Source organism: Mycena indigotica, assembly GCF_014461135.1.
Source record: "Mycena indigotica strain 171206Taipei chromosome Unknown Mind.scaff0005, whole genome shotgun sequence".
Classification (NCBI taxonomy): domain Eukaryota; kingdom Fungi; phylum Basidiomycota; class Agaricomycetes; order Agaricales; family Mycenaceae; genus Mycena; species Mycena indigotica.
The window spans coordinates 852,576-877,495 of record NW_023503004.1 but is presented as its reverse complement, the minus strand read 5'-3'; the positions used below and the strand labels follow the sequence as shown (position 1 = coordinate 877,495).

General features: G+C 49.2%; 1 protein-coding gene across 1 annotated transcript; it reads left to right on the top strand.

The window, feature by feature from the left end:
• Positions 1–55: 55 nt before the first annotated feature.
• MIND_00569200 (uncharacterized protein) lies at positions 56–2,125 on the top strand (the record flags this gene model as incomplete). The annotated part of the gene is made up of 11 exons (XM_037362458.1): positions 56–306; positions 352–607; positions 656–682; positions 729–785; positions 831–911; positions 957–1,006; positions 1,058–1,139; positions 1,184–1,231; positions 1,280–1,315; positions 1,363–1,743; positions 1,793–2,125. The coding sequence occupies 11 exons, from the start codon at positions 56–58 to the stop codon at positions 2,123–2,125; spliced, it is 1,602 nt and encodes a 533-aa protein (XP_037220379.1).
• Positions 2,126–24,920: the final 22,795 nt, after the last annotated feature.

The following is a 24,920-nucleotide window of genomic DNA, read 5'->3' as shown; positions in this document are numbered from 1 at the left end:
CGTGGCACTTATCAACTGCGACATCGCTTATTCGCTTCTGCCTCTTACTCTCACCATGGAAAATGTCCTTTCCGACGATGAGCCCCGCGAGCGGTCAGTTCCCTTGGCGGAGACGTGCTCCGACATCGTTGTCGCTGCGACCTCATCACCGCCTCTGGTTCTCCACGCGCCTGCCACGGAAGACCAGATTACCAGTAGCGACGACGCCCTTCTTCAGCCCGCTTGGAGTGATAGAGAAACCCGCGATACGCCGACGTGCCAGCATTTCCTCGAGGAGCGGCCTGTGGAAAGAACTACCGCTCTAAAGTGCGTTTTCAATTCATCTCTCCGTCAACTCTGACCCAGTCGCAGACGCGGCCAACCCGTCTTCAATCGGGCGGGTCAGGCCATCTGTCGTATCATGGCACGCAATGCGAAGCAGTGCTGGACGTATGGTCGGATCGCCGCGATCTTTGGCGTATCGTACCAGTCGGTGCAGCGGGCGGTCGAAAATAAGTCCGCCGACGATGTGGCAGACGATTATGAGGCCGCGGGCGACCCGGATTTCAGCGTCTACTTCCCGCCTCTTCCGCCAGGGTCAAGGTCGTTGACTGACTCGGAAAAAATGGTGAGTGCGGTGCATTTTCCGCGGGATAACCTGATATCTCGTTCGCAGGCGTTTTCGGAGGACTACAGCGAGGGTGTACGTAAAAATAAGGTTGTTCGCGGCCTCACTGATATGCCTCAAGGAAGGGGGGACGTCTTCCACGTTTGACAGCGACATAATCGTCACGACAGGCTTGAATGTGCGCCATCCTCCCAGCTTAGTTGTCCGTGACTGATGTCTTCAGCGGGCCGCGAAAGATTCATTTTACAAACGGCTGGGTAGATTGTCCGACGCTGGCTACCGTAATCCTACGGCCCCTGATTTCGTATGCCACGTCCTCTTCGTATTGGACGAAACTAACTGCTCACAGTCACACAAACGGCCAATCACTGATACATTCACCGATTCGGACGAAGAAAGGTGTTCCCCACCGAAGCGCTGCCACGTAAGCTCTGGTAACCGGCCCACCAGTGCAGCCTCGAGTCCTGTCGACCGCCCATATCCATATTTCGGCCCAGTCGGCTCATTGAGCCACGTTCAAAGTTTTCCTCACGTAAGAAGACATTCTGCTCGGCGGCATACGTCTGATTCTCGCAGATGTTTGGCCCCACAAACCATCCGATTGTGTCGAACTGCGCTTCTACAGTGCGCTCGGTTTTCCTGCCGTCTCATTACGCTGCTGACCGCCCATAGGCGCACTCTGCCCAGGGCGATACTAGTACTCCCAAGGTGCGCGCTCTTCATTTTCAGGACCGAATTACGAGGCTTATTCCTAGAATAATGGTGCTCGAAGTGTGGAGAAACACATTCGGCGAGCATTACCCAAGCCTCGTCTTGAAGCAACGGCCCGGGCTGCCGGCGCTCTGTCGGTTTCTCCTCTACAACATTGTCCTCCGAAGAGCAGTGACGTCGGAACCTTCCTGAAAACGGCTCTCCCATACCTCAGAGACGATCGGTTCGCCAGCTACGTGTGTCTTCTCGAGAGAAAGGGTTTCACGGTGGGACGGTTGCACGCCATGGCAGGCTGGCAGAAGCAAGAGCTGAAAGAGGCGGGGCGACTGCTCACGGTGCCCAGCAAAGAACGCCCCGACGAGCGCATGGTTCCAATCGAGTACGCCCAGCTGGTGCAGGCGGTACAGAAGCTCGGCGGCGCGAAGGTGCGATCCATCGATTACCCCGCAATGAAACTCACACTGTTCTAAGCAGAAGTCCCTCGACCCGTGCCTCCCGCCGGTTGGCGCGAATCCGCTGCACAGCAGCCGCACGCTGGCGGACTTTCTCCGGTACGTTATGGGCTTTGACCTGTCTGGTCGAAAAAGATTGTGCGAGATACAGGGAATCACTGTGGTATTCCTATGCGAACAACGGAAAGCGAAGGACGATGGGGAGCTGCGTGAATTGCTGGAGGCCGTGTTGCTGGACGACGAGGACGCGCTTATGTACGACGAGGCGGCCGCGGAGCCGCGAATGACGGCGCTTGAGGTCTTGGCGGTAGAGTTGGCGATTCGGAGAGCCAGAACGGCCGAGGAATTTGTCTGAGACCTGTTAGTGAGTATATCACATGTTCTTGTATGAGCGATGCAAATGTAAGCTGCCTTTTCAAGTTTTTATACGTTCTTGGGTTCTGAATGTTGATAGGCCATACAACCCGCCCGACGCCGACGCACACGCAAGACGCAACTCTATCGTACGGATCAAATTTCCATATCCGGCCCCATCTGATCGCTTGATCAGCGCTCAAAACGCTGGCGATCCGGTCTCGCTTAGCCACTCCTTTCCTCTTACGCCCATGTCACTTCGAAAACTGGTCAACGCGGCGGCTATCCTCGTGCTCGCCGGGACATGCTACCTGGGCGGCGTCTCCCGCCTTACCTCGGGCGCCTACACCCCCGGCTTCTACGCTTACCAGCTCTCCCGCGCGCCCAACGACAACTACTACGTGCCCGTGCTCGACCTCGTGTTCGCGACATTCCTCTTCCCGCGCGCCACGCGCAAGCCAACCGCCCTTCTCCTCGTGGCGCTGAGTGGGCTGGGTGTGTGGATGGCAGCGCGCAAGGGCCTCAGTCCCGTGCCGGAGATCGCGCTGGTGGGAATTGCGCTGGCGGCTTTCATGACGGCGCCCAGAACCGGTGTGTAGTCGTGCGTGACTGCTTCCTCCTGTTCTGGTGTCCACTGACTTGTTGATTGTAGAATAAATTACAATATACGATTTATATGCATATAACTGCGTACCCTTGAACACAAACCCGAGTCTCTGCTTTTCTGTATACCCTCAGCATTCTAAGCAAGACAATTCACTGAACCCGATCTTCCCGATGTCTGCCCGGCAGCATCCGGGCGACGATAGTGTGCTTGTACTTGATGCTGACTTGTAATCTCTCGACCCCCACCTTCACAGTGCGCTGTCCCCTACTATCACATTATGATGCTGACAGCGCACTCTTCCCCGCGCGATACTAGTACTTATAAGGTGCTACTTCCTGTCAAACGACCGCATCACATCTTCTATATCCGTATTCGCAACGCATCGAGAATCCTCCGGCCTTCCTGGGAAACCATATCGACCGGCTGAGCATGGGGTTCTAACGCCACTGTTGCTTGTGGCTTTGCATTCAAGCGTTCTGCCGAGCTTTCCATCTGTCCTGTTGGCTCCCCATTAAAAATGATCAACGAGGGAAGTTGCGGCATGGCAACGGGCTCATCCCGTCTGTGACCGTTCATTTGTTGGCTCCACGTATGGCCAAGGGGGCGGCTTGAATGCAGCATGGCCGTCGGTGGCTCCGACCGGGTGTCGTGATCAGTTTCCGCATTTTTGCTCCTCACGAAGACGCCTTCCAGAACGCGAATGCCTGCGAATACATCGTAGTGCTCGAGAACTGGCAGCAGGCTGCGGTCCACCCACTGAAATGACCTTCGCTAAGTCTATTTTCTTGCTGGATATATAAACTCACGCGAGTGTAGGCGACGAGATGCCATTTACGCGGAGGTCGTCCCGGTTGCTTCGCGACCTGGAAGCTATACGTCTGTTTTGTGAGGCCGTCCGACTTCTCTGGCCGTTTATTCCGCGAAGGTGGAGCAAGAGTCAGGCTAGGATTGACTACTCGCTGCGCGCTGCAACAAAGGGCCGTCAGGGACTCGAACACATCGTTTTGCAACGGCAAATACTTTACCGTCGAAATGCCTTTGCGTCCTTCTCTGCATCCGTCAGCTCGATCTTCTCCTGGTAGAACAACGAGTCCCCGACGACTCTGCTCTGCGACCTGTCCTGTCTCAGCCTAACACGAGGCTATTCGCTGGGAACCCACCATCTTCGGCCATCGGTCCAGCGCACCAAGCCACCGTCTTCATCAGACTCCTCCCAAACGAACACATTACCAGCTTGCAGCTCGTCGCGTTCGCTCCCGCTTAGGCGTACGGTTATAAGGCGCAGTAGCTTGCGACGGACGGCCTCGAGCACGACCAGCGCGTCCGCCATGTTGCGAATGTCTGACAGGCATGAGGCGCGCGACTATCACGGGCAGAGAACAAAAGCCAACGACTCACGGAGTCTGGGGTGGGTAATATTTTCCCTGGTGTATGGCGCTGACCCAATTGCTAGGGATGGCGGTAGAGCAATCCGGGGCAGGACACGTCGGGCAGTAACGTCGGGGTTTAACCTGGAGCTAGGGCCATCGACATTCATTTCGTGCTGGCGCTCGCACGAAGAGCCTGGCCCAACGCTATCCCCGCACCCGCCTGTTATATTCCTCATGAATGAAAAGGCGATACGGCATTCAACCCACCATCCCCTTCTTTCAGCCACACTATTTGTGGTATCTTGTGATTCCCGCAAGACGGCTGCCTGTACGAGCGTGATTTGCTGCTGGCGCGTGCAGTTGTCCGCTTCTACAACTCATCCGAAATCGCATAAGTCAGCCTGCCTTTCAACAGCGCTCGCCCTTCATTTCCATTTCCTCTGTCGTGGTGACCTCCGTGCCTTCTGTCGTCGCACAACAGCACACGTTCCATTATAATCTCTGCATGGGTGCTGTCAACGCCCGCAGATGTCGGCCCACATCCCCAGCGCTTCTCGATTGCCGCCGGTGTCTATAGCCTTTATCGCACAGCTCCGCCCCCACGGTGCTTATATGCCTATTTGCAGATCAAATCCAAACGGCGACTCAATTCGCGAAGAGCCCGTTATCGCAGCCATGCATGACAGAAAGCCCCCGGCCCCCGGGACGTCGGCTTCGATATATTCGGGGTCGATGTCGCCTGCACGATGAGTCACGAAGGCTATCTACTATTTCTGAAGTATTATAAATACCCCGCAGGAACGTGCTGTCGCTGGTGAGCTCTGACTCACGGAGAATGGAAAACGAGTCGCCAAACGCGCGTCAAACGCCGAGCTGTTGCCGCAGAATTTCCCACACGGGCCCCGCTCAAACGTACAACATGATCGGAACAGCTCTGCGAAGCGCTCCTCGATACGTCGCTACTCACTATGACTGTCTTTGCAAGAGCTATCATTCGCCAGTCCCAGGAACTCATTTATCAGCGTGAGTAAGCCTCGACACTGGCAACGGCAGTTGTGACCTGGAGTGTGCCAACACCTTCGCGCACTTTCAATTCCGAGTTGGAAATAATTAGGTTATTTTTAACAAAGAAGCCCACCACTAATCATAGTCTATATTTGTTGGTTTTGAATCAACATGACTTTTACTTCAAACAGACACAAATCAATTGCAATTTCAACATTGCAGTTCAAGCATTTCTGAAGCTTAGTCTTGTAAACACCTGGATATTATTGTAGAGACTCTGAAATTCAAATTACTGCATTACAATTAGTCCAGTGGGCCTGTCACCCTCATGCTAAAATGTTTGATTTGGCCAAATTTTGTGTGGCCTATTACCTGAGTAGGAAATTTGGTGTGCAAAATTTCCCAATTGGGACTTTTTGGGACTAAAGAAATTAGCTGGGACCTGTGACCTGCCAACAAATCTGATGTGATTGACTGATAGAAGGTAGAATTGATTGAAATGATTCAGTATATGAAATATTATGCCTTTAGTTGATCACTTACCTATGGCTTGGTTCAATATATTATGTGATATTATGACTATACTCTATTATAACGGCAAAATATTCAAATATATTGTGCATTTGGCTACTCCAACATAAGGCTCTGGTATGTATCCTCCTAAGTACCACTGAATGTGGCACCAAGAATGCAATGCATTCACTCATCAGTGCCCTTTGATCTCCATCACCTTTGAAAGATAAGCCCATATCTCCAGCTAGCCTTAGTGGATAAAGCTGAGAGAGGGTTCATTTGAAAGGTATATCATCCTACTATCCTTGAGCCCTATCAGCCATTGTTTTTGTTATCATTACCTTCATTTATTCACTGCCAAGAATGTCTAAATACTCAGTAGAGCAGTGTTTTGCTGATATCCTAAAACTACATGCATGGAATCTTATGATCCAAATTGATCTGGAGCTATAGGATGGTCGACCACATCTTTACTTATTTGTGACCACACAGCCACTGTGAGGGTCAGTCAATTCTCTGAGACCTTAGGTGCCATATATTCTAGGATGGAGATAAGCTAATAGGGTGAGGGCACCATTTTCTGGGAGGTGCATGATACCCCTACCTGTAGATGTACTCAAATCAATGAGATTCACAAAGGCTATACTATGGTGAACTCATCATTTTTGGGATAGATAACACTGATAATGGTACTGTGAGAGATCCACAATAGCTATGAGGTTAATTCAAGTGCTGAACAGGTTCATTTAGGTGTCCATACAATCCTACATTCATGTCCTAGATCATACTTGAAATTAATTTCTGACCAGTTGTAATAGCAAAGACACTCTCTTTTGCTCTCTGGGTACCTACCCTCTCTTCAGCTACCTTCTGTAACACTTGCCAGAACCATAATAGATTATAGTATGGGGTCCTACTAGACATCCAAATATCCTCATACATGTATCTCAATGTCCAGTACTCAGTCTATAGACCCCGCCATTCATGGAAACTAGTTCTGCACTCAACTCATCTTGGAATGTTTATCCCAATGCATCCTCTGAGAGTATATAGAGATCAATCGGAGTATGTGGGTAGATTTATACACCTCATTTGCCAACTTTCACATATTTGATGTATAATCAACTAGCAGATTACAGCTGTATTGCTAATATAATGTGGTGTCAAAAGTGCAAGCTTATAGGGGGACCCCTTCTCATGCTTGCTACCCTTATACCATGGGGGATCCCTCACTTCTAATTCAGTTATTGGAAGATTGATGTGTTAGGATATATGTCATATATGGAGATAAATATGATATCTAAAATTATAGGGAGCTCCCATATCTATGATGGCCATCTATTAGAACAGAGCACAACTTGCATTAGGCCTATCCATGGATTTTCCAGTGAGATATCAAGTGATCATTGAGTCTGATCAAATTTGAAACATGAAAACTAGAGAAAAACAGTGTAATATCATAGTCTCAAGATATAGGACCATGATTATATCAGAGCATATGAGCACTAGGTTATGACCTACCTTCCAGTACAAGAACCATCTGACTTGATGCAGGATTGGTGGAGATATCACAGCATCAATGTAGATGATGAATCATCATGAGATGATATAGCTATACTAATAACATTTGATTGTCTAGGATATCGATCTTATCATTTAGGCACCCTTGGTAGTGCTCCAATCACCTTTATAGATGATTCACTGAGTGATATATCACTGTATTTGGTATAGATCAGCCAATCACTGGCCAATCCCTGCACAATTATTCAGCTGCAACTATAGGTCACTTCATGAAAGTTGTTTGTATAGTCAAAATATACAACTTTGATTTTGTGACGATCTGTGACATCCTCAGATGATCATACAGTCAAACGGCGAAAATTTCCCTTTTGGGAAATTCATCACACTAGGTCACATATATCATAAGTGCTGTGTCCTGGATCATGCCAGTCACAAATGTCACAAAATGTCACACTGACCTTGTGCGATAACATATGAATTGACTTAATGCCTGGGGTCCCAGAGATATTGCAGTTTTATAGCCCCCTTTATTGCAGCATAGGGCTTTTTATATCATCCCTTCTAATTAGAATGGTCACCCGCATGGGTGGTCCATTCTAATTAGAAGAGATAATTGGGATTAACAGGTGTTTCCAAGTCAGTGTGCTCACAAATAGTATTCTGATTGAGACCTACTGTCTTATTTTGATCAAGTGTCTGCCACTTTTCTAAAATTTTGGACCACAAAATTGTTTTGACTTATGCCAATTGTTGATAAGGAGTTTTTTAATCAATGTAACATGTAACACGGACAGTTGATCAAAATAGGATGGTATGTCTGACCAATGGCATATATTATTAATCATACATGATAGTTCTTTTTTTTTTAAAAAAAAATACAATATCAGTAGTTGCTTAAAGGGCAAAGAGAACAAAGGCTTAACCTAGCCTTTCCAAAGGCCTTTGAAAGTCACATGATCTTCAACCTTATTTTTCATTGATCCAAATCATAAAATAAATGAAAACACGCCAAATGTATAATAACAATTATATAATATAATATAATAGGGTGGCTGGCAGCTTTGCACAGATCCTCAAGCATTAATGTCCGTAACTGCTGACGTAGAGCGCAGAAGGCCTGAGTGGCGTCACAGGCTCTGTCCCAAGGTGATAGTTGGGAGGGTCTTGACGGATCGGTGATTGTGCAGGCAAAGGAGGCCGAGGACGAGGGTCGGGGTAGGTCGGAGCGTCCGAGGGGGCGCCGGTCGGATGCGCCTCGGATGCGCTCGGACGGTCCGAAGGAGGCCAAAGCGGGCACATGCCTTTATGTGCTGTTTGCCTCATGTCCAACTCCACGCTGTCAATCAACATCAGCATCGACATCTGATGATCCAATCACCATCTTATGGTCCATCTTATCTCCTCCTTGTCTTATCTTATCAACCAGGGCCAAATTAAAAGGTTTAAAGGGCAAAGAAAAAAGTTTCTTGAACCCAGGGTTTGACAAGCAGTTAATAAATGTACAGGCAAAGCACTGTCAACAAGTCAAAATACCCTCACAAGTACTCATTACCACAAGTTACTGCTTTGATTATGAACTATTATTATTATTTTGAATTTATTTATTTATTTATTAGTTAAATCATGTGAGTTTTGCCAAAGCCCTTTGAAAGCCCCTTTCAAAGATGTTAAGCTGGGTGCCTACCGATCTTTAAAAGGCGTGTAGATGAGCACTACAATACAATACTCCTAGTAGTAACAAGTTAGTGAACCTGATCAAGTGTTTCTACCGAGTATTATACAGATACGGCACGCATACACAAGAACAGATCCGACACCTGTCGAATCAGCGCGATCAAAAGTGTCGGATGTGTTTTGGCCAGAAACTGATGCAACACGGCGCATGTGTCGCATCTACCCCTCCTCCAAGCCAGCGGACATGTGACACCCCTCCCCTCTCTTGCTTTTACTCCCCCACCCACCCTACCCCTGACATCGCTGACGCTGACACCAACGACCCGCTATGCCGCCTCCAACGTGTTCTGCGGAGGATCAGGTGCTTATCGACTGCCAGCCTTACGCGGTGCTGATGAAGTTCCGCGATTCTGTACGTTATTGACATTGACACCTGTCCGGCCACGTTTTTGATAGCTTCGCAGCTCTTCAATCCTGACTACGTGGCCGCCAACCTCACGGAAGTCACCAACTTAGACTGGGTTGACGCCACGCGCCTTCGGAAGTTCCTCGGCCCTCTTCAAGGCAAAGCCATTCCCGGTATGCCGCAAAGAACTGGCTCCCGAATGTCCCACTGACGATGATTTAGATGTCAATACGACAACTCCACCCGCTCGTCAACCATCGATGGTGGAAATGCACAACGAGGATGAAATCGCGGCCCACCAGCATGATTCACCGGGTGAAGAGTACCGTTATCGTGTTAGAGAGGCTGATAGTGAGTTCTTTCCTGTATTGTGGGCTCCGTTACTGATTCTTTTCATGAGGCTTGACCTCGCCGCTTCCCCCATCTTCTCCTCCCCCACCAGCATCTGATGACTCTGCCATTTTCGGTGCTTCACGCGCCCACCGTGCTGTCACTGTTGAATATATGGACGATGAGCGGGACTCCGACCACGAGGGCGGGTTTCTCACAAACGATGCTCAACATGTTCTTGAGTGGAATGGCGATGGTGCGTTTCCAGCGTCTTCAAGTACTCCTGTCTAATATCTGCATTTTAGTGATTCGTTCTCCAGCGGGGCATTGCTCACCCGAAGCTTTCAATGCTTTCGATGACTGGCGTGTCTCTGATACCGACTGGGGAAACCCCGACATCAAATCCTTCATGCGCGACTGTGAAATCAAGATCAACCAAAAGCGATCTGTGTCCAGCGTCGAGTATATTTTTGGGCTCCCGGCATACCTCCCGGTGCCCGACTCCAATCAAGCACTCATAATCAACATCGACATGCCAGGCTTTGATATAGTGGACAAGAAAGACTCCGAGAAGCTCTACTTGCTCGACGCATTAATCAAGAACCATGTACTATTCCCCTCGCTCATGCGTTATCACATCTGATTGGTTTTAGGACAATGATTCTTGGGATGGAGGGTCAGGGCGATGAGACACGAAGGTAGCGATTAGGTTTGGTGAGGGTGAAGACGAAATACTTTGCTATCGTGTTCGTCTAATGTGCAAGGGTCAGTCGTCAATACCTGTCTTGTCTGTGGCTAACACGGAAGCCTGAGTAGGTGCTTTTGCCTGCGCATTCATCGACTCGGACTTTGTCAACGTTGAGTGGCGCTACTACGTTGCTGAGACACAACAGGAGGTCCACGCTGTCCATCGACGATCCCGCGGAACTGCAGGCAACACAGAGGAGCAATGGGTGGCTGAGTACAGTCTCCGCTCTGTCTCTATGTTATCTAACAATGCCTATAGCGCTGTCAAGGCCATTCGAAGTCAAAAATGCACTGCCGTTAACACGAACGGTGCTCGCTGTACAGGCGTTCCCATAATCCGGGAGAATCGAGTATGTCATTTGAGCCCGTAACTTTCAATCATCGCTGATGCTTGTCTTAGGGCCAGTACGGTGGACAATGGCGTGTCGATTGTAGTGGGCGGGGATTGACTTCAATGTTGGTCATCTGTCCCACTCGATTGATGTCGACCAGGACCTATTCATCCGTGCTTTTCATAACCATGCCATGGTAGACAATGAATCGCGTGACACCACTGGATGCGGCGGAATTGTCCACCCAACCACTGGAAGAAAACTTCGGAATGGGCTCTGTCAGTCATCTTCCCCTTCGAGCAATTCCCGATGCTGATAGCTTAGCACATACTGGGTTACCGGCGACCTGAACGAATGGGAGGTAGCTATTTTCTACCGACCACTGACCCATGGTATGTGAATTTTCCAATTTTTTCTGTCATATCACTTACAGTGGATAGCGCTCACCATTGCGCGTGCATATATTGACCGTGCAACAACTGTGTTTTTCGAGCGACTCTTTGACGAGCTTAACGCTCTTAAAATCGAGTTAACCGGCAAGCCTCTTGCGTTCAAGAGACTCGTTCCGGGAGGGAATCTTATCGCCTTCAATTCTGACATGGAGTCGGCACAGGTGCTCGGGGCTGCTCGGTCGCTTCTGAAAACAAACGACGAGGCCCATAGCGGTATTCCTTCCAACCTCGAGCCAGAGATATTTGCTCCGAAGGTCATCAAACTCTGTACTACCCATGCAAAACGGTGTGTTGCTATAGTCTAACCGATCATATGTGCTAAAGTCAACTCAGTGGAATCCTAGACCTGAAGTCTCATGTATCTCATGAAGACTTTATCCGTCTACTCAACTTCGGAGAGGTCATCACCTCCTCGGAAGCTCTTAGAGAGTTCTCGGCGTTCATCGCTCATTTAGGTGTCAAAAAGGTCCAAGGTCTGTTGTCTTTGGTGTTCACTTCCTTCCGTTACTTAAACTGGCCACAGATTGGTGGGACCACAAACAGATTAGCGAGTGGATTCTTCCCTGCCTAGTCAAGTCGCTTTCGCCGCTCAGCGCCGCCGACTGGGATGCGACACCATCAACGACTAACACGGGGGAAGCGCAGCATCATTGGACTAATACGCAGACTGGAACAAAGTTGTCACTGGTTGATGCTATTGAGACGTACGTATTCACGGTCCCTTGAGCCCCAAATACTGATGAATGTATAGGGCCCGGAAATTGGACTTTCGTGTTTGGGGCAAGGTTCAGCTGGCCTTCGAGACCGGAATTCTTACCAACCCATACAACGAGGCAAGCCAGCGCCTTGCCCGAAACATGGCTCGGCATGCAGTATCGACTCGAAAACTACTTCAAGCTCGACAGCAGGCCGAAGCAGCTGATGAGCTTGATGATGAGATCGAGGCGGCAAAGCGAGAGCAGAGGGAGGCAGCTAATCGTGTGAAGAGCTTTGTCTATGAATACATTAGAGTCTGTCGAGTCCTTGACTCTGAAGTCACAAGTGGAAATGGAGTGTGTCGAATCTATACATTCTGAATGTGTCGGACTTAGTGCAGATGTGTCGAATGTGTCCGGATGTGTCCAGTCTGTTTTCAGACGTGCGTGCCGAATCTGTTGTGTCCCGGTTTCTACCGGCCAACCTGATACTACACCCCAAACCCCCACTGATATCATAGAAATATCATGATATGATGTCAGATAAATGTTTCGCTCAAATATCATCGTAAGATATAGGAGACATCAGCAATATATAACGATAAAATGTTTTCAGTATATACAATGTTATATCAGCATGAAATCAAGACATATATCCCCAGAGCTTGGTGTCAAACTTCAGTTGATGGTCGGAAATATCGGACATCATCAATTACAATCACATGACTGACTAGCATCTTCCTCGTTTCCGACCACGACGAGGACGGCCTCAAGTCTGTGGCCCACGCTTTCTCTTCCTCCCGGGCGCAAAACCATCCGACTCATACTCTTCCTCCGGATCTGAGTACTCTCCTCCCTCACTCTCCTCTTGTGTGTCAATGGCAGGCTCCACCAGCGCTCCTGCTGGCGCCTCATCATCTCCACCATCTGGCCCTTCCTCCCGGTCCTCTTCATCCCCACTGTCCCACTGGCCATTCGCAATCGCCGCTGCATCATCTGCGGCTTGTTGGGCTTCAGCAGCAGCTTTCGCAGCCTCCGCCTGCTTCGCTTCAGCATTGGCTCGCCGCTTCTGAGCTGTCTTCTCGCGTGCTGCATCACGCGTGCTATGAGCTTTGGCTGCGACACCCATGTGGAAGGCCTTGCGGTCACTCTGCAAATAGTCCAGCCGATACATCTGGGACGGAAGGATTCGTGTAAGCTCAACGAAATTGTGGAGACATCCGAGGTTTAGCACAAAGTGGTCATCTTCTGTGTGTTTTATGAGCTGGACGTCGTGGTTCGTCTCCTCCCGCTGATGAGTGCGGAGTGGGGACTGCAAATGAGCTCTCTAACTAACCAAACCAACAAAAACAACCAAAACTCTACTTGTCGTAGAGAGAAAGATGTATAATGTCGAGTAGGAAAAGTCACAAAACCCAAAAAAATCGTCAACTCCTTGTGCGAGTACAGGCCCCTGTGAACAGAGCCTTGGCACAGATGTGTAAGGTTGTAGGGTAGATACGAGTTTCTTGCGAAACGTTGATTTGTCGTGCCCCAAAGCGTACTATCGACGAAACTCAGCAATAGAGAAGCGCCAATACGATGCCCGGAGAGTTTATACTCGTTGGATCAGGACTAACTGCCTTAAACCCTCTGAGTTGTCTCGAGTCAGGAACTAACTGCCTTAAACTCTCGACCAGCAACCGAAACCCAATAAACAGCAACCGGAACTCTTGTATTCAGCAACCGAAACCCTCAACCAATAATCCTTCCGACGCTGATGATACTATTTCGAAAGAGCTAGCAAGATAGATTGACGAGCTAGATCCCCAGATGCACCTAGTAGAGCGGGGCAATCCGTGAACCTGCCAAATACAAAACAGAGATATAAATACTAAACAGAAATTGATAGAATCAGGGAAAATCTCGAGTAAGAAAAGTAGTCCATGTGCATAATTGTATAGGTATCGTTTCGCCATACGGCCCAGAGTCGAAAATCCAGGTCCAGATGACTGGTATCGCGTGTATTGGAGTCAATGACCTGTGTAAATCTTCCGTGTTCGCGACCATCTAGTTTTGCTTGTGAAGAATCCCTCGATCTTGAGTAGGATAAGTGGATAGCTCTGCTTCCCAGCTTTCGATTGACACCCATAACTCGTATCTTGTGCATATGGCCTCAGCGGTGGTTCTCCCAACTCTCCTGGCGCATTTCCAATGTTCAGATGATCTGTTCCTCGACAGTGTTTTAGAGTCGCCGTTGATCACAGGTCCAGGCCCCAGTCAATTGAGTAGGTTTTCGCCGTTTAACCGTCCCTTGGCACTCTCGACCCTCCAGCATGATCCGAAACCACGTTCCAATGATGTCAGTCGTCGATACCAACAGAGATAGGGGTGTCCCTTATCTAGGAGAAGTCGATCTCGAGTCTCCACCGAGCGCCAAACCGAATATGCCTTTTAGAATACACTCCCTTTGGGTATTTTGCGTAGAATTGGATAGATTCTAGCGTAGAACGGGCTCTGCGAACTTTTCCTAGTCAATATTTTGGAATCACTGAGAGCGATTTGATAGATTTTGACTGGAGTTTGACTGGTTCCTGTGCAGGTAATTCCCTAGTTGACCATTCGGGACTCATGTCAACTCTGAGACGTGCGCTGAGCAACAAAATCGACAAAAATAGTCGTTTCCTGGTCTGTCCCAGACTGCGGCTTATCATCTCCCCCATTTTTAAATCTCGACTGTCCCCAGTCATCTTTGGCAATACTCGAATTCAACAACATCAATGAATTCTCTCCATCTTTCACTTCTCGCCGTCAGCGAAGATCATGGATCGACACTTCGGACTCAAATTTTTGACATTCTCTGTCGGATCTTCGGTTCTGCCAAGCAAAGGCGTTGCCGTGATCACCGATTTGCCCTCGGACAAAGAAATGCTTCCGTTCAGGCGCCCGGTCGGCCCTTTCCGTCTCGCAAGCTTCCTTAATTCCACCGCGGGTTTCCAAATCACCCAGACCCTTGGGCTGCTAACCATTTCGAGCGGTTCCGCGACTGCGCACAAAGACGTTTAATTTCCCTGAGCTGGTGTATACAGTTTAAGCTTCAGAAGCGTCTTCACTGTCACGTTTTGTTCTTCACGCTTCTTCACGGCTTCTTCCTCTCGATATTTAAGCCTGGCGCCCCTCCTTTTTCGCTCATTCTTTCTTTCCTTTCGCCCACCATGTCCAGCAAAAAGGCCTCCTCGTCGAAACGCGCTTCTGCCCGCGACTCCTCTCCTGCCCCTATCAATCCTCTCGTCCCCAACAATTGTTTTTCGGTCTTCAACACCCCGAACGGCATCAAATTCATCCAGGCCCTTTCGAAAACCGTGAAGAAGAACCCTGCCGTCGTCGAAGCTCCGAGTAACATCCCCAAGGCGGTCTCCACCATTAACCTGATCATCCCCTACTTGGTTCGTCATCCCCTTTTTGCCCAATTTCTCTAACTCCTCCTCTGTAGCGCTATATTTTCCACAAAACCAAGTGCCTGTCGGAAGACAACGGTGGAGCGAAGGTGTCCCTCGACCTCGTCTTGTTCCTCGAGCTCGTTATCCAATTCCGCGACCATCTCCCTTCCAACCAAGTCAACCGCGAGCTCTCTCTCCTGACTCTCGCCCATGTCAAGGCGGAATTCGTACGTATCCCTTTCAATTCCCTTTTTCTTTCATCGGCTAACTTTGTTTGTAGAACTTCGACCGTTCCGGCTACGTCTTGGACCTTTCCAACCCTGATTTCGTCCTGGGTTTCCGCCCCCTCGAAGTTCCTTCCAACACGCCCACTTTGGAGGAGTCCCTGCCTGCCGCAGCTCCTAGACCGAAGCCTAAGAAGACCACCGCTACTCCCAAGTCGAAACAGCAACCTCCACCCAAGTCTCCCAGTCCCATCCACATTGCTTCCAGCGACGACTCCGGCTCTGGTGACGATGACGACGACAATCAAGAGGAAGAGGAGGAAGAAGAAGATGACCAGAACGAGTCTGGTTCGTCTTTTTCTTTCTCCCAATCTCCTGCATCGCTAACCCAAATCCAGTTTCCATCAAGAAAGAAGGGAAGCGCAAGGCTTCGACTCGTAAACGGGACGAGCAGAGTCTTCTGAGGACGAGACGGTCACTCAGGAGCCTGTCTCCAAATCGCCGAGTACGTATCTTCACTTTACACTCTTTTTCTTTCCACTAACCGCTGTTTCCCAGAAAAACCCGCCGCCAAAAAGACCAAACTCGCTGCGGAGAAGAACACGGTGCTCGAGTTCGTCAGCAAAATCGAGGAAGAGAAGAACGAGGCGTTGACTCCAGACGCGAGGGGTACTTTCGCTACCGCCCGGCTGATGAAAACGCTCCTTTCGACGCTTCCGACCCGCTCACACCCACAAGCTCAACCAAACGCTTGTTCGGATCTTCCACCCTCGTCTCGCCTTCATACGCGACATTATTTCCTTCACTCCCAACAATCGCGTTCGCATTGTGGTGTCCCGCGTGACGGAAAAGCTTGTCCATTCGTGGTCGGCCATGGTGGCACACTACTCTTCCCCCGTCACGACCAACCCTGGCAAGTCGACAATCCAGTCGAAGGCCTTCGAGCCGTACTATGTGTCGTCTCCTCCCGGTCCCTGTTGCTTTCCTCAAGCAGGTCCTTCCCCAGGACTCGCCTCTCCCAGCGTGGCCATGCTTCATCTGCATGATGTTCCGCCGCGACTGCACTCCTCTGGGTTACGGTGTTCCTTGCGATCACTGCACGCAGGACAACAAGAAAGGCCACCTCTGCGACCACGTCCGCTCCTCGGGCGAGATGCTCAAGATCATCGAGCATTTGACTCCGCTCATCGAAGCTTCGACTCACGAAACTCACACGACGATGGTCCAGTTGAAGCAGGCTTTCGATCTTGCTGCGCAGACTCGCGAGGCCCATCGTCTGGCGATGAACTCCGTCAAGTACTCGATGGAGACTTTCCAGCGTCATCTCGATGCGGTTGTTCAGCACTTCGCAACCGAGGGACTCGAGCAACGCTCGAGGGACTCGAGCAACGCTTCCTCCTCGAGCCTGGTGATGAATCTGCGACCGCGCTTCTCAACCAGCTTCTCTTGGCCAACTCCACCAAGCGTACGTCCACCTTTTCTCCTCTAAATCTCACTTTCTAACCCTTTCTTCCTCTAGGCGCTGACTATTCGTCGAAGTCCATCGATCGTAGAGACAGATTGGACCCAGATACCAACGACAAGAAGGACAAAGTCGACGAGAGCGAAGGCGACGAGACGATGGTCAACGCTCCACCCGATGCCAACGCTGCGGGTCCATCCAGTTCTGGGTGAGACCCCTTCGGTCTGGTCTCCGGTGTCGTTTTCTCGACGGTTGGGAGCTCGTTGGCGGGTCGAAAGTCTACGGACTATAAAAATTTTGTATTTTCACAGTGCGCGGCCGGCGTAGAGTAATTTGCTTGTACTCTACGACCGGCAAAATAATCAATACATCACATTGCTTTCCCTTTTCGTCCGAATCTTAAGTAAAATTCATCTGAGAAGAGTCCGCAGTGAGAGATTTTGAGTATTTCGACTCGATCCTGACCTTGAGCTTCCTTCCAACTCATCAAATCAACAATCTTTGTCCAAGATCTGCAGATTTTCCATCGCATCCAACTCCCCACATGTCTTCTTTTCAGCAATCCAGCAGTTACAGTGCCGATCGGTCGCCTAGATAACGTTCTTGATGTTGTGTGGTCGAATTTGTAATGGTTTTGTCGAATAAAAGCTTTTCCTTCTCTAAGAAAAGTCTGCCTTGACCCTCTACCATGTCCGACAACAGTATTCCGGTACGTCAACGAGCCCATGATCCCTATCCTCTATAGCGGCATCTTCGTGGACGAAGTCTATCGTTCCATCTTCAAAATGTGTGCGAGTCTTGAAGTATGTCACTTCCCCTACTCGAAATCTTGCAGTTTTCTGACTAGGAAAAGCTCATCGGCCCATGCAACAGTTGTAAGGTCCTCAATCGCGACTGTGTCCATCTCATGGCTGGTCTCCCTTGCATCCCCTGTGGTCTAAATCGCGACGACACCTGCGATTTCTCCACCCTCGAAGGTTTCCATGTCATTTATAGTCTCAATCGTGACTCTCATTTGGCATTTCTTGGTGTGTTTGACTTTTCCTTGACAGAGACAAGTCATTTCTGACTTTCCCTTGTCAACAAAGATCATAAGAAGACGACCAACGAGCAGGAAGAGATGGCCAAGACCCTCGTCCTACTTCGCAAGTGGGAGGAACTCCGCACCAACGGTCATCTCAAAACGTTCCTCGACGCTATGCGCGTGAAAACCCAAAAACTCCTCGAATGTGGCATCCAAAGCTTGTTTTCCACACTCAACCATGACGAACTCCATCAGGCTGAAGCCATTTTCGACGAGAACCCCAGTACCATGCATCTCTCGAAGCTTGCTCATTACTCCCGCATCCAACTCGAAGACAAGGCCGAGATTCGTCGTGAGCAGGTTCGTAAAAAGGTCGAATCCCTCAAGAACGAGTACAATTCCGCGTCTGAGCTGCTCGCTCGACTCGAATCTGCTCACTCCCAGGTCATTTTCCTCTGCGACCGTCCATTCTCATCCATCTGACCGATTCCCTCAGGCATCGCTCTTTGGTTTTACCCAAGATAACGATTTCATGAACGAATATGGCCATACTACGATCATGAACGTCCCGATCGACTCTCCCGTGTCCTCTGCATCCTCTCTCACTGATATGCCCGCACTGGAAACGATCCCTGAGCATGGAGATCATTCCCCGGTGATCCATTCCATCCCAATGGGTATTCCTGACGCTCCTGCTTGCTCCACCTGCCCTTCCACGCAGGCTCACACTTTCCGCCCTTGCCCTACTGATCATGTCGCCTGACAATCTCAGCATAGCAAACCCCTAATCCAACTTCTCGTCTGTCGTTACCGTCGTTTACAATCATTCCTGTCGTTACAGTAGCGTTTTGAATCACAAAGGGCGTGTTGTTCCTTGATTTCCTCTGTTTCGGCACTTTTCCTACTCGAAGATTTGGTTGATACCGAAAATCTCGTTTCCAGAAACTGCGATCAGGCTGCCTTGGCAGTCCTGCCTAAGATCCAGGTCCGGGTATATCCTTCTCCATGCTTGCATTTCATAAGAAGGTGGCAATCTCGACGGTAATAGCATATCTTTGAGGGTGGAAACATGATCCAGATCGCCAAAGTGTTTCGCTCTTTCGAGAGAACCATGCTTTTGCGGTCCACAACCATGCTGCGCTCCATGTTCTCCATGTTGTGCCAAAACGTGCACCACGTTGAGCCCATCTCCCCATTTTTAAGATCTTGCTGTCCCAGCAATAAGCCATCGCCTATAAAAGATGTCCTGGTTCGATAACCCATTCCAGTTTCTCTCGCATCTCTATCCAAAGACATTCGCTCCTTTCCAATCTCGACCAGTACGAGCATTTCCTCCACAGTCTCCTTCAAGTACTGACGATATGAACCCTCAGACGTCTCCAGTTGATCCCCAAATGGCAGACTCGATGTATGCCCCTCGAACCCGAGGAAGGAGTTCCAGAAGAACTCGAAGCCGACGTTCACGAGTTCATAACCACCGTTTCCGACTTGCGCATTCGTACCAACGACGAGAATGTCCGTAAAATTCACTTGTTGTATCGGTATTTGGTGCATCGTCACTTTTCCTAGTCGGAATAATGGTACTCATCATCGTTCGTAGCTTCCTCAGCTCAAGGAGGAAGAGGTCCGCGACCGTTTGGCTGCAAGCCAGTTGATCTATCAAGACCTTCCCCATGCGCTTCAAAAACTCCATGCGATTCAGAACAATATTCGCAACGACGGCAAGTGGACCGCCAAAATCGATCAACATCTCCGCGACACCAACACTTGTATCGCCCATATGCAGCATATCGACGCGTCTGCACGCACATTCGCGGCTCATCGCAACAAAGCGGACGAATCCAAGAAAAAGACCCCTGAGACCAAAAAAGATAATATCATTTCCCAAAGCGGAAGCGACACTATCTTATCAGTGACAGACATCTTCGTCCAAGAACACTCCGGTTTCACTTTTCTCCGTCGAGGATTTCCTCCGCAACTCATCATCACTCCAGAACACTCGTTCTTCGACCGGTAACCAGTCTCACAAGGTATTATCCTTGCCGAATATTCCTTCCAACGTTGATTTACTCCAGCGACAGCGTTCCCCTGAACCCGAAGATGAAGAAGAAGAGGTTCGTTTTCTCTTCTTCGACTCTGAGTCGAACGTTATCATCGTCAATCTCCCTGACTCGGTGCGTTCTTATCTAGGAAGGCTCTGGCGATACCGACAAGAGTCCCTCTAAGAAGAAGCGCAACAAGGCCAGTTCTCCCGAGCTCATAGACGAGTCCACCAAAACCCCTGCGCCGATCTCTTCTTTATCTTTCAAGAAGAAAGACCCCAAGGACCTCCCAACCGTCTGTAAACTCTGTCCGATGTCCCTTCTATCGCTGATTCGCATCTTCGCAGATCCCCGCGGCTGCCGTAGCCGGAATTGTAACTTTTCCTTGACAAGATTTCAAGTTTCTGACTTGAATTTCCCAGATTTTGACCAATCCTTATCCGGTTGACGATTCCGCTCCTGCTGATCTCGAGTACAAGACCATTCAAGAACTTCTCGATCAATTCGCACAAGGAACCGAAGTCCGGATCACCAATAAGCAGCTGACCGCCTGCCTCGAACTCGCTCAGCAGCAAGTGCTCATCGCTGTCCAGCGTATGGCATATGCCCGTGACTCGTACGAAGTAGTCGCTCGTCGCTACCAAACACTCTTCGACCTCGCGAAGGACCGCAACATGAAGGTTGATAGCAAACATCCGTCCGTCCCTCTCAGTCTCGTCATAGTGCTCGATTTCTGACTTCTCCTCGTCAGCGATCCATCTCAGTATTTGGCCATCATCCGCGGAAATGCTCGTCTCGCAACTCCCAACGGTCCTTCCCAGGCCGCAAGTAAATTCATTACTGCCCATCGAAATCCCTTCTCCCCTAGTACTATATACCCCCACACTCGTTTCCAAGGCTTTCCAGATCAGCCGTTCCGGTCGTTACTTGAACTGTACTATGTCTTCACACCTCGAACGAATGTATTCTTGCGTTGTGACACTTTTCCTTCTCCGATTCGAAGCAATCCTCATCCTTAAGCGTCGTCATCTGACTTTTCGCTCTCAGATTCTGACTCTTCGTCGTCAAGATCCATGTCTCCAAACTGCAAATCCGTTCCTTCCACATCCTCTTGGCCTTCTGCGAGCTCATCCAGTTCCTCCTTTAACATGTCGATCATCTTTTCGATGTCTTTTGAGAAAGAAATCTTCTCCCTGGCTTCATAGGGTATTACTCGGAATGCGCCAATCTTTCCTGGTACCATAGCTCCATTTAGCTCGCATACTAGATAAGATCCACCCATTGTCCGTCTAACAACCACCATTGGTCCAAGATAACAAGTTTTGCCTTCTTGTCCAGACTTTTCTCGATGCGAGTGTTGCGAATCAAGACAATATCCCCAGGTTTGAAGTCATAATCTTTGATAGTAGCAGCATGGATGCGCTCATATCGTCGAACAGCTTCTAACTTCTCCTTTGAGACTCGATCTCTCATCTCCTGAACATGACTTGATGTTTCACCAACGCTCTCGCTCGATATCCAACCAACTCAGCGGTACTGATGATTTTCCCTGGGTATTCGACCAGCCATGTCGATTCCACGATGTCGAATGGCAAAATCGGATGACAACCAGTCGCAGCGTAATAGGGTGAGCAGCCTAATCCTCTCCGAATGGTGATTCTGTCCGCCCAAGTAACTTGAGGCAAGAAATAAAACCATTTGTTAGGGTTACCAGCGCACGCTTTCACAATCGACTGTCGAACATCTCGATGTCCACTCTCCACAGGTCCATTTGCCTTCGAATTATAGGGTGAAATCTTGATTCCAGTAATGCCATACTTGTTTCCGAGCCACTCAAGAGCCGCGAGAAACTGGGGCGCATTATCCGTCACCAATTCAGCAGGACAACCCCAACGACAGATGATATTCTCGAGTAAGAACATCCCAATCGCCGACGCCGTGTCTGATCTCAAGCCCTTAGCTTCCAGCCATCTACTCAATGAATCCCTCGCCGCAATGACCAACTTGTGTCCGTTTGAAGTCGCTCCCATGACCATCACATCGGTATGGATTTTCTGGAACAAGCTCGGAGTCTTCGTAGGTATAGGCGGTATTCGAATCATCGTACTCTGACGAACTTGACACATATGGCACGTTTTCACATACCAAGATACGTCTCGATCCATCTGAGGCCACCATAATCTGACTTCAATCAAGGATTTCGTTGCATACGCTCCTCGATGACCCAAACTATCGTGTGCAGAACGCATCGCGTACATCCTATGCTCCTTCTTAACAACGATTTTGTGCATCCCATCCTTATCTCGACGGAAAAGCCTTCCTTTCTCACTCAGAAAGAACTTCCGAGTATTTTATCAACGCTTCGAACGCCCGATCCGTGAATCCAGTCGGTCTCTTCTTGGTATTTCGAAGCCACTTCTCAACCAACTCGAGTTTTTCATCCGCGCGTACTCCTTCTGTCGTCCGATGCTCTTCAGGATATGGTTCCCTCTTCTTAGCATCCCATTTGAACACTGAATTCGGTAGGAGTTTCTCAGGCTCTCGCACGAACGATGAAATGTACTGTGGCATCTCAATTCCTTCTCTGCGATAAGTGTCCCTGATAATTTCTGCCTCATCCATTGATTCCACATAGGTATCCAAGCAAAGTTGACCATGCTCCCTCCAGGCTTCGTTCTCCATTGTGTCGTGCTCATCGAGATCCAACGCTCCGAAGTAGAATCCACCTCTCGTGTCAATTTCCGACTTGAAATCATCATACTCCTTCGGTTGAGGAATCGAATAATCCCAATCTTTATGCACACCTGGCTTCACCAACTCGGGTCCATCATCGGTATTCTCATACTCTTCATCTCCCGGTACTTTGTCTCGTCTAGAGAGTCCATCTGGCGTAAAGGTCTTGCCGATTACATGTTTCAACTCGAAATGGAACATGAGAATCCGTTCAATCCACCGATTTATCGTTGCATTCGGGCCCATGCCAGGATTATCCAGCATTCCCTTAATATACGACGCATCCGTTTCAAGCACCAGATTTCTACAGCCCAAAATCCAATATTGCATGTGCTCCAAGCCTCGCTTTATACCAAACAGCTCTCTTTCGCCTGAGAAAAGTTCGCCTGTCTCTCGTCGAGCGGTATTGATGAAAATCTTGAGTAATATCGTTTCTTGGGACTGTTCTCATGATACTGGTAGATCACGATTCCGATTCCCTTGTACGAACTATCGATCTGAATCACTGTCGTCCATCCTTCTGAGTAATTCAACGGTCGAATCGCTGGACACTCCGCCACTGCCTTCTTGATCAATGCCATAGAAGCCTCTTGAAGCTCTCCCCACTCGAATTCCACCCCTTTCTTCAGCATATCCGTCATCGGTTTGCTCATAATATGGAAATCTTGAATGAAGTGCTTGATATACGTCAAGACTCCTAAGAATTGTCTTATCTCAGAGACATTCTTCAAAGGAGGCCATCGTGTAATGACTCCTACTCGATCCGTCGACGGCCTTCTTCCTTCGTACGAGCACGTATGGCCTACGACCACAAATTCATCCGCACACAACACCGCCTTCATGCCAGAAACCGTCAAACCTGAGTATTTCAGTCTCTGAACTACTCGATTCACGTTCTGCATATGCTCCCAGAAGAATCTACGAATCCCCTTATTCTCAGGTATCGTTTCGTCTTCTCCGTTCTCATCCTCGTACCGCGTTGCTGGTCCTCGAATAGGTACATCATCGATATATGGCATCGAGACATGGGGAACCTCTTCTCTCAAGACGAAATTGACATCGTCATGGAAAATCGGTACAGAATTCGTCCATCCTTGAGGAAGTTTCACTAATCTCAACGCTCCGAAGGGCGACTGAAACGTTGTGTAGTCCCGCGAGGTCTCCGCAAGGTCTCTATGATCATATCCCGAGTACAGATCCAAAACTCCTCCACACGCTCGACCCGAAAAGTGGTCTGCCAACTCTTCCGTCGCAGGTGGAATTCCTGAATGCGCAATCGTAACCGCGTTTAACGGCTCCAAGGCATGAACGAGTCGAATACTCTTTCCATCCTTCTTGAGAACGCCAAAGAACTTTGAGCGATATGAAGCGTTCGACGGTTCGTACACGCCCGCGTCGATTTTCTTCTTAATCACTTTACAAAACTCCTCTAGTTGTCCTCTCGGGATCGGAATACTCTTCTCTATCCATACTTTGTGCTCGACTGTCGGTATTTCAACAGGTGGAAAGAAATCATGTCGCAAAGTTCCTCGCTCCTCGTCATTCCAAGCGAACGCAGGCCAATGAAGCATCATGAAATTATGAATAACCTTCATTTCCTCGCTCCTCAAGAACCCAGTGTTGTGAACTTTATCGATAATTTCCATCCTCTCTTGTGTATACCTCTCGGTAGGTACGAATTCACTCGGATTTGGTGATAACTTAGGCATTTCAGCCAAAGGATCCCCGATGATTTCCCTCTTTATGCGATATTTCTCTGGAAGCTCACCATAAACTGGCCTCGTTTTCAACGCAACCGGTTTATACTTCTTTCCAGCGAACGTATCCATAATCTCAACTCCAACTTCCACAGACGAACCATTTCTCTCTCGATCGAACCCAAGGTCGGCGCATTTCAGACACGGAATCAACGATTCATGCTGATGTACGTTCCCCAGATAAGATGCTTCTACAGCCGCTCTAACTTCCTCATCCGGCCCTTGACGGACACCCAATTCAGACTCGAATTTTACCACTCGCCCACTTTTCCTACTCTGCGCAGAGTTGTCGACTCGCTGTTGGACAAACTCCTCGAGCAGCTCCCTTGCCTTTCGGTCCTTGGACATGGATTTCGACTCTTTACTGGCTGTTAGGTACGCCAATTGCAGTTCTTCATCCTCAAATCGACACCCATCCTCAGGTTCGATGTATCCCTCCACTCGCAACTCGCCCTTTTCATCAATTCCCATCCACACACACAG